A 15,204-nucleotide genomic window follows, 5' to 3' on the forward strand; every position below is an offset into this window, starting at 1 on the left:
TTTGTTCCACAGCAGTTAATGGCATAAATGGTTTGTGATAGGGTCAAATCTCCCCTCGTGCCTTACAGGATGTGGATGTTTCCAATAAAATAGATGTGGGTTTGTCACACAGATGATGTAGGGAGGGGAGAATCCCCCAGAAGGGTAGAAAAGCGTGGAGAAAGAGCAGTGTAAGAGCAGTCATATGAAAGAACTACTGCTTATTAAAGCCCTGAAAGAAATCCCTAATTATTAATCATCATCATCATCATCATCAACAACTGGTGTCTGCTTGTGCCAAGCACAGAATTCTTTCTGGCTGCTCTCACCACTCTGGCCTATTAACCTCTGCCTTCCATTTTACAGCAGGGGACAAAGTTTTTGTGAGGTTCCAACTTAATAAGATGGCTGAATCTCTTTTCCTGGCCCCCATTTGACAATGGCTCCAGTAGCTGGAGAGAGATGATAAGACATGGCAGAAAGCCTAAATTAAGAAAGGTTATGTTTCAATTTAAAACTGGAGGTGTGATTCCCAGCTTGCATAGGTACCTGTTTGGTGGTTAAACTGAGCCACCGGTCGCCCTATCTGTTGTTGGTGAATCACACCTCCCAGGTCAATTATAGACATACATTAAGAGTGAGCAAAATGCTATTTGCTAGACAGATTCTTATGTAACCTCTAACAAATATGATTTTTAACCTCTTTCTTCTGAATCCAAATGTAAGTGTCCACAAACCTTCTTGAAATTCAACCCATCATTTTTTCCTGTCGAGTTTCCGTGTCCTCAATGCCCTATGCAAGTTGAAGAGTGTGAGCAGTGCATTGTGGGTACCCATCCCACAGTGCCTTAGCCCTGGTTGCTTGTGGGTGTTTCATGTTAGAATCCCAGAATGCAAAGCTCTGTCCTAGAATTCCAAGCACCCAGTAACAGAATGTAGCCCTCTCCCAAACCTGCCTGGGTTTCCTGAGCTGTACATCTTCTGCGGACATTGGCATAGTGATGGGCAGCTGTCCACCCCTGCCCAGTTTGGTCAGCCACACATCCAGACCTTTACATTTGCAGGTCTGGGTGCTGCAGAGTTCAAATTCAAATTCAATCAAAAATTCACGAGCTTCCTGTGACCTTCTTCCTGAACACCTGGATGGAGAGCAGCGGAGAAGGAAGAGGCCATACATGGTCAGCCCTGCATGATTTGTGAACAGGTTCTGTGGTGGAATGAACAATCTCAAAAGAAGCAGATGGCTAAAATCAGTTCTTTGGAAGGAGTGCATACAGGCATCTTTGGAAAAAAAAAATTCCAAACCTCCCTCACAAGCCCAGCATAGCTGTGGCATCAAGCAAACCACATAGTTCGGACTGTTTTTCAGTAACAGGCTACGTCTACACTAGCCCCAAACTTCGAAATGGCCACGCAAATGGCCATTTCGAAGTTTACTAATGAAGCGCTGAAATGCATATTCAGCACTTCATTAGCATGTGGGTGGCCGCGGCACTTCAAAATTGACGCGCCACGCCGCCGCGCAGCTCGTCCCGATGGGGCTCCTTTTTGAAAGGACCCCGCCTACTTCGAAGTCCCCTTATTCCTGTGAGCAGATGGGAATAAGGGGACTTCAAAGTAGGTGGGGTCCTTTTGAAAAGGAGCCCCGTTGGGACGAGCCGCGCAGTGGCGAGGCGCGTCAATTTTGAAGTGCCGCAGCCGCCCGCATGCTAATGAAGCGCTGAATATGCATTTCAGCGCTTCATTAGTAAACTTCGAAATGGCCATTTGCGTGGCCATTTTGAAGTTTGGGGCTAGTGTATGCACGGCCACAGAGCTGGAAAGGACAAGTATTAAAGGATGAATTGCATAGAAATAAATAAGCACAAATCATGCTTAAATTAGAAAAGCACGATATATTCCCAAGATGGCTGTGAATCTACATTAATTATGTTGAGTCTGATGCACAACTGTATTGTAGCAAAGGGCAGTGGCACATAATATGCAAAAGCCATGTCATTACTTTGTAGATTGACAGCAGGTAGAAATAATGCAGAACCTGGTCAATATTTAATCATAGCACCTAACACAACTACTATTTTAAAGTTTATTTTCTTGTTAGTAATTTGCCAGATAATTGTGTGCTGCGTATAGGTCTGCGTGGCTACGTCTACACAGCAAAGTTATTTTGAAATAAATTAGTAATAGTGGGCACGTTATTTGAATTTCATAAATCTTATTGCATGAGGAATAACGTCTATTTTGACACAGCTACTTCGAAATAGGTGCTGATAAGACACAGAATGGTGCTATTTTGAAATAAGCCATAGTGGCATCCAGTGACACTATTTCAAAATAGGCATTAGGCATCAGGACAAGCTGTTTTAAAATAGCTGGGCGCTATTTCAAAATGCATTCTTGTGTGTAGCTGTGTTATTTCAAAATAAGCTATTTTGGAATAGCTATTCTGGAATGGCTTATTTTGAAATAACGCTGTTGCGCAGACATAGACTATATGTGCATACACTCACACACATTCACAACAATATGCAGAAAGTCCACATTTTAATAATTTAGTTTCTAAGACTGGCCATTTTCATTTACATTTTTATAACTTTGCCTTAATCCATAACATCCTAAACCGTAGGAAAATCAGTCTGTATCTTACCTTTACAATGAAATGAATGAGCCCTTAGCAATCGGCAGGAAATTATTGCACTGGTAGCATTGAACTCATTCTCACCCTTATTTTAACCAAAACTAGCAAGTTCAAAAGGAAAAGGTGGGGAGTAGAAGGAATTGCATATAAAGCTGGCATAGCTCTTTTGTTCCTTAGCTGGGTTCATTTGTCTCCTGGCACTGGACCAAAAGAGTTTAGGAGAAACCCGAAGAAGAAAATTGCAAGCCATGCAGTATGTGTATTGGACATTACACGTCCAGTACAATATGATTCATGAAGGTTTCAGATTACATTAAATAAAGACATAAAGCATCTACCCTATTGTTGTACAGGTTGAACCTCTCTTGTCCTGCACCCTTGGGACCTGACCCGTGCTGGATGAGAGAATTTCCCGGACAACGGGAGGTCAATATTTTCTAGCACGTTACCAACTCTCTTAGTGCTTACTGGGCTCTTAGAAGACATTTACAGGTAAATTACAGCCAAATTGCAGCACAGAACACTGACAGCCAGGACTGGTGGCTATAAAAAAACCATATGGGATCAAGGGAAACTTGGCCACAACCAGAATAAGTCATTTGGCTAACTAAAATCCTGCCAGATTACGGAGTTCTCTGGATGAGAGAGTGCCAGATTAGAGAGGTTCAACCTATTGAATGGATTGCATTTCCTGTTGTCCAAGCTGAAGAAGAGATGCATAATAGAGAACATCACCAAGCTCTGGTGAAGAACCCCACTTCAATCTTAGTTTGAAATAATTAACTCGCCTGGACCAACTGCTTTCCAGTGAGAAGCAAATACATTAATAAAGGGGCCCAGCCTTTGTGAGCTAGTTTTCATTAAGTGACTGTTGGACACTATTGAATTTGCTGCATAACTATTTTGGAAAATCACCAGAAACCCTTCAGGAAGAAAGTTGTAATGTATCAAAAACCACATGCATCTAAAAAGTATCGGAGGGGTAGCCGTGTTAGTGTGGATCTGTAACAGCAATGAAGGGTCCTGTGGCACCTTATAGACTTAACAGAAAAGTTTTGAGCATGAGCTTTCGTGAGCACAGACTCACTTCATCAGATGCTGGTCTTGGAAATCTGCAGGGCCAGGTATAAATAAGCCAGAGCAAGGGTGGGGATAACAAGGTTAGCCCTTGCTCTGGCTTATTTATACCTGGCCCTGCAGATTTCCAAGACCAGCATCTGATGAAGTGAGTCTGTGCTCACAAAAGCTCATGCTCAAAACTTTTCTGTTAGTCTATAAGGTGCCACAGGATGCTTTGTTGCTATTCATCTGAAAGCTACTTTGGGAAACTTGTTTGAATTTTGGGAGATTCTTATTGTATTTTTCACTCATCATTACCAAAAAGCACTGAATATGCAAATTGATCTTTAATTTATTTAGATGTGGGACCATCACCAAAGCCAAATGAAGTATCCAAGCACTACGTACACTTTACACCCACTTGTGGCACTGAAAATACAGCCAACGTGCTAAATTTCAAGTGCTACATGAGGGCATTTTTTTTTCAGGAAGCAAAACTGTATGAAGCAGAAGTTCAGATTCACAATTTGACAAGCCGTCAGGTTATTGGATATGACATACTGGCTTCATGTGGTACAAAGATAGGACTCTGTTGCAAGAGTGGGAAAGTTTCATTCTGGGTCTCAAAGTTCAGGGATACTGGATAAGGCTCAGCTAAACTCATGTTGCCAGGCTGGATAGGCAGAGATAGGAGAAGCAGAATACTTTTTGGAACCAGCCTGTGAAGGCTTTTTTCAAGCTAGTAACTAATGCAGCCCTTCACAGTACCATAGAAATGTAGAGTTGGAAGAGATCTTGAGGCGTCTGCTGATCCAATCTCCTGCATTGAGGCAGGACCAAGTAAAACTAGACCACCCTGACAGATGTTTGTCTAACCTGTTCTTAGAAACCTCCCATGACAGCCATTCCACAACTTCCCTTGGAAGCCTATTCCAGTACTTGTCTTTCAGTTAGAAAATTTCTCCTGCTATCTAACTTCAATCACCCTCACTGTTGATTAATCCCATTCACTTCTTATCTTACCTTCACTGGCCATGCACAACAGTTGACCAGCATCCGCTTTACAACAATCCCAACACATGGCCTGTGGGACAGAATCCAGCACATGGACCCTTTTCATTTGGCTCACAGAGCCAGCTGTGGCACCATTCTGAAAGCTAGCTGCAGGACTGGTAGTCAGCAACCTGCGGCTGTCGCCATTGACTCCTCTTGTGGCTCCCTGTCCTGCCACACTGAAATAATGGAACTCAATTTAATCGGTTTAACAGCTGGATCCCTCCTGCCGGCCATTAAACCTATTTTGTATTCGGCCCCCCAGAACCTGGAAAAAAACCTATCATGTGGCCCCCAAAGAAAAAAAGTTGTCCACCTTGTCTTAATCTGTTTGAAGACTTATCAGATCCCCTCCCCACCCCATCCTCCACAACCCTGTCCTCTTTTCTCAAGACAAAACATGCTCCGTTTGTGAATGTTTCCTCCTATGGCAGGTTTTCTATACTTTTCATTATTTTTGTGGCTCTCCTCTGGATACTGATTGGTCCACCTCTTTCTTAAAGTAAGTCATATTTTGGACATACTGGACATATTTCTCCAACTGAGGCTTCACCTGCGCTGAGTGGGACAATCACCTCCTTGCCTTGTTATATTCTCCAGAAGGAGATTAGTCTTTCTTTTTAAAAAATGCATCACATTATTGCCTCGCAATTGGTTTGTGACCTACTGTAATGCTAGGGTCTTAATGAGGCTCCCGTGTGACTCACCTACAGTTGAAATCCAGAAGATTCTTCTAGAGCAGATCCTCTGGCCCCATGCCTTGCTGTCTAAGTACTGCTGAGGGATAGATTACTATATACCATGCCTCCCCACGCCCACCTCCCCACTTTCAAGCAAAGACAACCTTGATGACTGCAGTGACAGAGCTCACTTTTGTCTTTCATGACGTGTTTGGCATCTGTTCCCACACGGGACAGGAAAGAGGCTATTATCTTACTCTCAGAGTGGTCTCGAGATTTATTCTCCACTATGACCCAGCTGTGAAAAGGGGTTATTACAGAAACTGGGAATCCTTCTGCACAGCCCTTGCTGCAGGTGGTAAAATGGTTCTACTTTACCATTCTAACAGAGAGCTCCATTGACTAGGAGCAGTACAGTATTAATAATACATTTTATCAGTCTTCCAACACCACGGGTTTTATATCCTTCAGCTGAATGCCACTCTATCAAAGAGGGAAGCATTCTGATTTGTTTGGGGACCTTTGCATGCATACTTGTCAAAAGATAGATGCTGGCATGTTAAGGAGAAATATACAGCAGTTTAATCTTAGTTTAGAGCACTAGTCCCAAGTGAATGTTTGTTCACAGCAAGAAAACTACAAGCCAGCTGGCACATTTCAGCAAAATTGGCAGTTTCTGTTCAGAGATGCCCAGGAGTGACATCAGAGACACTACTACTCAAGAGTGAAGTGACACAACTCTGCCGATGAGCGTCTGCCTGCACTATGCCTAGTTTGGTCTCCCCTGAATATTAGAATGCTGGGGAAAAGCTACAGGTCCGGGTTGTGACTGGGATAAAGGTTATGTAGATCAGAAATCAGATGTACAGAAGAGCTGTGTGAAGAAGACTGTTATCCAAGAACAGAAGGACATTTGGGGGCCAAAACAGGAGCACTTGTATCACTGGCATTTAGAGGTCTTCCAGGGGGCACATCAATTCATCTAGATATTTGGCTGGTTTTACAATTGGTTACATAAAAAGCAGTAGTGAAGTCAGTAGAAACTAAAATTTCATGGAGACCAGGACTTGTTCATACTGCTCTCTATAGCTGCGTCTACACGTGCACGCTACTTCGAAGTAGCGGCACCAACTTCGAAATAGCGCCCGACGCATCTACACGTGTTGGGCGCTATTTCGAAGTTAACTTCGACATTAGGCGGTGAGACGTCGAAGTCGCTAACCTCATGAGGAGATAGGAATAGCGCCCTACTTCGACGTTCAACGTCGAAGTAGGGACCGTGTAGACGATCCGCGTCCCGCAACGTCGAAATTGCCGGGTCCTCCATGGCGGCCATCAGCTGGGGGGTTGAGAGATGCTCTCTCTCCAGCCCCTGCGGGGCTCTATGGTCACCGTGGGCAGCAGCTCTTAGCTCAGGGCTTCTGGCTGCTTCTGCGGCAGCTGGGGATCTATGCTGCAGGCACAGGGTCTGCAACCAGTTGTCGGCTCTGTGTATCTTGTGTTGTTTAGTGCAACTGTGTCTGGGAGGGGACCTTTAAGGGAGCGGCTTGCTGTTGAGTCCGCCCTGTGACCCTGTCTGCAGCTGTGCCTGGCATCCCTATTTCGATGTGTGCTACTTTGACGTGTAGATGTTCCCTCGCTGCGCCTATTTCGATGTTGAGCTGAGCAATGTCGAAGTTGAACATCGACGTTGCCGGCCCTGGAGGACGTGTAGACGTTATTCATTGAAATAGACTATTTCGATGTTGGCTGCACGTGTAGACGTAGCCTATATAATGCACTGAAATGTAAGCAGGCCTGGCAACGAAGGTCAGGGACGGGACCAAAACGGGAAGTTACCCAGGGCCCAGTGATTCAAAAGGACCAGAGGCTCCTAGCATTAGTGGTAGCAGCCAGAGCACTGGCCCCTTTTAAATCACTCTGGGTGGTGCTGAAAGAGGCCAGTGCAACATGCTCCAGGAGGTGCTGAGGGCTGGATGCATCACTTTAGTCATGGTGTACAGAGCTCTTGCCTGAAAAATAGCAGAGGGGAGAGGAATCAATGTTTGAAAGCTGTGGGGTCCTGGCATGGAAACACCAGGTTAACAGTGAGATACATTGACAGAGATGTGAAATTAGGTGCAAGACTGGAGTGGTGTGTAGTATACTGAGGAGGTGCACGGATACTCCTTTTTGAGAAATGGAATACCATGGAGTGGTGAGCTGCAAGTTTATGTATGTACATTAGAGTAACTGAACATTACTGATGGCACAGTTTACTTCACCTGAGAGGGGAATGTGTGGCTGCTTCTTCCACTGCAGCTAGTACTGTTATAGACAAAACTAACAACAAGTATTTAGGGAAATGGGAGATTCATGTCCTTCTGTACCACAACATACTTGACAACTACTAGCCAAGGATAGGTGTTGAGGTTAATAAAATAATGTTATTCTTCTACTCAAACCACGCTTCCCAGAGTCACGAGCCCATAATTCTTCATGGGTTTTCCCATTCTATCCCTCCTCTGGCAGTTCCCTCTTTCATCTTCCCTCCTGACCTTTGTTTGATTTCCACCCTCCACGATTTACACACACACTTGGGAATAAGGGTGAAGAAAAATGCCAGTACCACACACCGTGTTACTGTAATCAGGAAATAACCCCATGAGCATCACAGTGTAACTAGTGTTAGCCTGACAGTAGGCCATGCCTTCACATTGTTGTTACATATTCCACATGGAATTGGGCAGGCTGTGAAAATCTAGAACATCACTAGATTCAGAAGTTAAAATCCTTCCAGATTCTTAGCTTCAAAGGCTTTGATAGTATGCCATTTTATGCAAGGAATATTAAGCAACTGAAGGATTAAGAAATATACTTAGCATTGTATTATGATAAAACGATGTTTTCTCTGTTTTTGCCACAGATCTAAATCTAAACAGCATCAGTTGGAGGGAGGGGGATGAGGAGAGGTAAGAAAATATAGAGGAGAGTTCAGATTCCCTGTTTAAGCTCTGCTTTTCCTGGCTGTCCATCTTCCAAAGCGCCAGGTCACTGCCACAATTGACTGAAAAGAACTGGCTTGAGGCTCGAAGTCCACTGAAAGGGCTGTCAACTGAGCACATTTCTCACAGCCTTCCCTGAAAGATTTCACAAATTTTGGTTTAGGTTCAGTTACTTTATCTCAGTTTGTCTGTTCCATCCCTCTGTACTCAAAAAGTTTGGAACTGAGGTTCTTTTCCAAGGAGAGACCCAGTTTCAAGGTGACTTTATTGCAGCTGCCCCAGAAGAGCAGAATGCAAATGGGCAGTTTTCACTCTATCAGGAAGCTGTCTCTTGTGGTGGTGCTCACAGATAAATATAATCAGCTTAGAGATACTGTTACGTCTTCTGTCTTCCTTCTCTTAATGGCCTGATAATTAGATCAATTGCTTAATGAGGTCAATGAATATTAACTAGAAAATAATTGACCTCTCTTAGCTGAATAAGGATTGAGCCATTCTGTCTGTATACTCTGTACTAGAGTGTATATGATGAATTTAGATCTAGAAACTAGATAGAACAGTTATTTTCCCTAGGAACAGCTAGTCAACACATGCCAGAGGCATAAGCCTCAATTTAGTATCTTTTCACATCTGGTTGTTGTTGATTCATGTTTCTCTTCCATGCTTCATCCTAGCCTAATTCTGTCCACTGCTCACTATATTGACTCACCTGCTTGAAATCATTTGGACTATGCACAGAAGTAGGGCCTATTGTTTCATGAGAGGCATTTGCAGGATTGAGCTCTAACTCAGGAGCATCACCACTCCACTCTCCACATTTACATCCTGACTCCTGCCTTGCTGGAGGTTTGTATTTCACTCCTGTGCTGATTTGGACAAGGACCATTGCTTCTGATACAGAGACATCAAAGCATGCTTCCTCTCATCCCTCTTACTGAAACAGCCTAACTTGCAAGTCTCTAATCAACCCATCCTCCCTCAAAGGAGATGTTGGAAGCACAGCATTACTTGTGTTCACAGATGCTGCACCACGGGAAAGAACCAAATGCTTGACAATGCTATCTGTATTTTCTAGTGCCCTTGTTGTTCAGTTATGTGTTCCTCCTGTTTTACATCAAATACATAAGCAAGAGATTTATACTGAACTGCTAACCTCTCTCTCAAACCTCACCATATCCTTATTGGCTTATTGCCTGTTTACAAGAGGACACTGGCTTTTTGTCTTTTTATTAATCATTGTAATGAGTTGATTGTTGGTGAAATGTGCTATGGGTAGTGAAGTCCATTTATCCACAGAACAGGTAAAGCAGCAGTGAAAACTTCCTCAACCTGTCCCAACAATGCACTTCAGACCTGGCTAGGAAAAAGATTCTCCAGTGCATTTCAGGGTTAATAGTTTATGCAAATCCTTATCTTTTCTGCTGGAATGGCAGAGATAGAAAACTAGAACTAGTCATGGTTGTGGGAGAGCTGTCCACAGGGAACCTAACAGACCACTGACTCATTCTACATCAGTCAGCAAGGGCATCTATCACACAGCAATTACTTTAGGTCTCAAAAGCCGCACACAAGTGCCAAGCCGGAGAAAGGGAAAGGAATGGCTCTATATTCTGATGCCTAGCTCCTGATCATGCCCTATTCCACACTTTGACGCATATAACTTCCATGAACTGGAATGGTCCCTGCAAGAGAGATTTAATTTCATATTCCCACGCAGTGCCTGCACACTCGGCAGAAGTTTAAAGGAACTATGGAGTATCTGGGAAGGACAAGAAAGATTCCACACATCATATTCCCAGCAGCTCTTTCCTGCCTCTTCACAACAGCTGAGCTTTTTGTCTATCTGCTGATCACATGCTGTATTTGCCAACTTTATTTCTAATATTTCAAATGAGAGCTGTATCCCAGCAGTAGAAAAAGTACCCCAGAAGTTACTTGAGTAAAAGTGCAGCTGCTTGGGGTGGGGGGTGTACTTAAGTACAAGTCACCGGCGCACCTCCGGTAAACTACTTGAGTACACACATGGTACATCTAGATTGCACTCAAATATCCAGAAGCAACAGCAGCTGCACTTTTACTCAAGTAATATTTGGGGTACTTTTTCCACCTCTGCTGTATCCCCCATTCTTGTATGATGTCACTATATAGGATGTTGCATGGCAATGTGGTGATGTGGACTGGAGCTGTACAAACACTTAGCAGGGTTCCAGAGATAAACCTAAGGAAAGCCAATCACTTGGTTAAAAATTGGTACGGTTACAGAAGAGAACGAAACCTGGGCATCATCTTTCTGCCTGGACTGCAGCGCACATCCAGAAAATAAGCCCAGATTTGTTGGCTTTTCCCTTCATTTCCTCTTCCTCCAGCACTCACCTACCTCTTCTTCAAGCCATATTTCTTTTAGCACTAATTCATAGTCTTTCATTCAAACCATGGTTCTTACCTGTGACAACGCTGGGGATTTTAGACAGAAAGCTCTTGACTGTCCGGATGGGAACTCCACCTGTTTTGTCATCTTGCATTCTTGTAATTATATCTTCAACCTAGCAAGGGGGAAGGAAAAAATTACATTGGGTTTGCAAGAATAGCGACTATAGAGACTCATCATACTGATACGGCATTGGCGCCAACCAGGGCTAGGTGCCCTAAAATCTTTTCATGTAATTTGCTAAGACTTCCTGAGCTATTCTAACTCCCTTGTCGCTGGAGAAAAGGGATTGAGAATTTATTGATCTGATTGGTTAATACAAAGTTTAGAGGAACAATCCTAGAAGTGGAAGACTGAGGCTTTGGCTAGACTACTGAGAAATGTTGGACAAAGATATGCAAATACAGCACGGCAATTTGCGTATCTTTTTCTGCTTTTCTGTCAGGAGGGACTTTTCCAAAATTGGCCCACCTACATGGTGCCAATTTTGGAAAAACCTTCTCTGTCAGGCTGCCCCTTCTTCCACATAGAACAAGGATTGCAGGGATGGTGACAGAACTTGTCCGCTTTTCCAGGCGTATTCTTGGACATGGCGGACCTTTTCTGGGAAACCTCTGGTATCCTGGAAAAGGGCTGTAGTCTTGCCGTAGACTGAGTTCCAGCCATTTCAGTGACTTCCGTTTTTTCCCTATTGGTCCATATCTTGAATTCTGTGCTCAGTCAAAACTCCCACTGAAGACATTTGGCCCAGAATAACTAAAGTACTTAAAAAGTAAAAATAAAAGACTTGGAAACAATGAAGCAAATGGAAAAATTAAGCAAAATTTCAGATAGCATCAGTAGCTCTGGGAATAGCTGCTCTCACACACTCCTGGCTTCGGCCCATAAATAATGTAATCATTTCAGATTTATTTGTTGTAGACAGATAATGGGATAGATGTGATAAGACCTGCTTAAGGGGAAGAAAGTTTCTGTTTTGAAGAGTTCTATCATGATATCGATTGTCACTGTCTACCCTCTTATTCCACATGCATGCCCAATGCAATGGAAAAAATCACAGCTGAACTCACACCCTTAAAAAGTGCAGTGATATGAGCCACCTTGGGAATTAGACAAATGGCGCTTTGTGCACTGCAGCACTATTCTTCCTAGCCGACATCTGATTGAAACTACTTGAAATGTATGAATGTGTGTGTGTAAAAATTAGCATTAGTGAAAGCAGATACCAGAAAGACAAATTAGTATGTCTTTATTATTGAAATAACCGGCACAATGTTAGTGGTGGCAGCGCAGCTCAAACTTTCTAATACTGCCTTCTTCACTACAGATATGTGAATAATGGATTTTTTTTTGTTCACTGGCAATTATGAAAAAAATAAAATGCATTTTGATTCAGGTAAAAAACAAATTAAATTCTTTGAATTTTTGAAAAGTGGCTTGTACGGAGTGAAATGAAACAGTTCATTTCAACAAAACCTAAATGTTTTGTTTCATTTGAACATTTTTAAAGATTCTGGGGAACTTTGAAACAAAACCAATAATTTCAAGCTGAAAAATCTGAAACATTTCATTTTGAAAAAATGCCAAAATAAACTTCAGATTTTTAATGAATTTTTCACCAAAGCGTGAAATGCATGTGAAGTTTATCAAAATATTTTGGGCATTCTGGCATCTACATTTTTAGCCTTGAGAATTTTGGCAGATGTATTTCACTCACCTCTAGTTTCACTCCTTATTTGTAGGACTACCTGTGAAAGTACAAAAAGACTTCAGTCTCAACTCCCATCTGATTGCTGGCCTCTCTACTGCAACTGCCTGCACACCTGAGAACAGTGTCAATTCTGGAAGGTGATGCTTTCTGTGATGGGGAACATGTAGAGTCACTGTTGACGCGGGGGTCTCTGCAAGTCAGCAATCCAGAGGGAGAACTCTCTGCTTAATAATCACCTGAGCCCCGCGGCATTCTCTCTCCCCAGCCTCACTGGCTCTCTCTTTTGCTCTTTATATATAGGACCATTCTGCTAAATTTAGGACATATTTTTCATACAGATGGCACAAAAGGGAGAAGAGTCAAGAAAAGATAAATCTTGGAGCAGTCAAATGGCTCCGTACAAGAAGATGGCAAAATCAGGCCACTTAATTTCTCTAACAGAATCATCAGTTTTGCCCTCCTTTTAATATTAATAGTAAAAGAAAAGAAAAGAAAAGGACTGAATATTCAAGTAGTTCTGTGGCATGCCCTTTAATTTAGCCTCACACACAATTCAGATGCCCTCTTTTTCATTTTTTGAGCTCCTGCTAGATTTTATATAAAGAGTTGCAAGGCATGAATGGATATAGAAAAGGTTTCAGGGCATTCACTCTGCCCCAAAACTTTAGCTATTTTCTTGCCAATCCTATTTTCAGCATAACAACCCTTCACTCAGTGGCCTTGATTACAGAGAACAGGAACTGCATGCAGATTAAGTCAGATACTGTATTGCAATTAGTCTAATGTTTTGTTCTATATATGGCTGTATGGTCTCCAGTCATGTTAACTATATCCATGCTTAAGTGCGGAATGTAGACTGCATCAGGTTTTTCAATCAGCTAGCAGAAGAAGGTATTTTGCACTGTCACTACCATGTTACTACTAAATTGTACCATATAAATGCAAATGAAAGTGAACTGACTAATTACAGTATCAGGACTAAAAAGATGGCCATGTATATATGACCAAGAAATGTAACATCAGAACACACTTCCTTAGGTGGGGACTGTAGTTTCAGGAAAGCTTGGTAAAGGTCTTGTAGATGTCTGATACAAAGACAAACATCTACGAGACCTTTACCAAGCTTTCCTAGAACTACAATACCCACCTAAGGAAGTGAAGAAACAGATTGACAGAGCCAGATGTGTACCCAGAAGCCACCTGCTACAAGACAGGCCCAATAAGAAAACACCTCTGGACATCACATACAGCCCACAATTAAAAACTCTCCAGCGCATCATCAATGACCTACAACCCATCCTGGACAATGATCCTTCACTCTCACAGACCTTGGGAGGCAGGCCAGTCCTTGCCTAAAGACAGCCTGCCAACCTGAAACAAATTCTCACCAGCAACTATAGACCACACCACAGTAACTCTAAACCTGGAACCAATCCCTGCAACAAACCTTGGTGCCAACTCTGTTCACATATGTGCACCAGCAATATCATCACAGGACCTAACCATATCAACCACACCATCAGGGGCTCTTTCACCTGCACATCTACTAATATAATATATGCTATGTGCCAGCAATGCCCCACTGCAATTTACATTGGCCAAACTGGACAGTCTTTATGTAAAAAGAATAAATGGACACAAATTGGAAATCAGGAATGGTAATATACAAAAACCGGTAGGATAACACTTCAATTTCTCTGGACACTGAGTAAAAGATTTAAAAGTAGCAATCCTACAACAAAACAACTTCATAAACAACCTCCAAAGAGAAAGTGCAGAGCTACAATTCATTTCAGATTTGACACCATCAGCCAAGGATTGAACAGAGACTGGGAGTGGTTGCCCCATTACAAAAGCAGTTTCTCCACTCGATGTTCACACCTCCACATTAACAACTGATAATGGGCCACATCATCCCTGACTGACCTTATTTGATTTCTCCTCTCTTGATGTTCACAGCTCCACATTAACTGCTGATAATGGGCCACATCCTCTGTGACTGAACAGTCCTTGTCAACTGTGGCCCTCCCCTTGACTGAGATTCCCTCTTTAAACCTTCACCTGGAGCGCCCCCACTCATGCACCTGATGAAGCGGGTCTTTGCCCACGAAAGCTTATGCTCCTAAATATGTGTTAGAGTATAATGTGCCACAAGACTTCTTGTAGTTTTTGAGGATACAGACTAACATGGCTACTTCTCTGATTTAAAAAAAAAAAAAAGTTCACCACAGCATCAGGCCTGCAGAAAAACAAAGGGACTACAAAGTGGGAAGGCCATTTTTATTACAGAGTTTTAGCTTAAGCTTTGCATATTCATAGCTGGTAAGGACTCTTCAGTTCTCGTATTTCATTCGTGTTCTCTTCTATATTTGTGTCTGGGAAATAGCAAAAACAAATACTTGGATATCTCATCAGTGGGAGGTAGAAAAGATTACAAGGAAAGAAGAATCATATTTATTCTAAAGTACCAAAGTACATAAACCAAAGCACATAAACTTCATTGAACTGGCTTCTGCTCAGCAAAAAACATGATAAGAGATTTTTCCCATTATGTGATCATTGGTGTTTTTTCAGCTTGTTGTTCTCTTTATCGTTGTCAGGGGACTTTTCACTAATCCAGGGGCAAGAGTTTAATAGCTCCTCGAGAAGCCAATTGAAAATTAATTTCTAAG

General features: G+C 42.5%; 1 protein-coding gene across 6 annotated transcripts in view; it reads right to left on the reverse strand.

The window, feature by feature from the left end:
* The window catches only part of RGS6 (regulator of G protein signaling 6), a 491,454-nt gene that overhangs the window by 136,002 nt on the left and 340,248 nt on the right, over positions 1-15,204 (reverse strand). For 3 of the 6 annotated variants that reach the window (XM_074997137.1, XM_074997135.1, XM_074997139.1), the window contains exon 3: positions 10,837-10,936. The exons of 1 other annotated variant lie outside the window; for it this stretch is intronic. In XM_074997137.1, coding sequence (XP_074853238.1) covers positions 10,837-10,936 — 100 coding nt within the window. Of the gene's footprint in view, positions 1-10,836; positions 10,937-12,538; positions 12,570-15,204 lie in introns of those variants that run through there. 2 more of the 6 variants (XM_074997138.1, XM_074997140.1) reach the window with 2 other exon arrangements.

The sequence above is a fragment of the Carettochelys insculpta genome, chromosome 6, assembly GCF_033958435.1.
Source record: "Carettochelys insculpta isolate YL-2023 chromosome 6, ASM3395843v1, whole genome shotgun sequence".
Classification (NCBI taxonomy): domain Eukaryota; kingdom Metazoa; phylum Chordata; order Testudines; family Carettochelyidae; genus Carettochelys; species Carettochelys insculpta.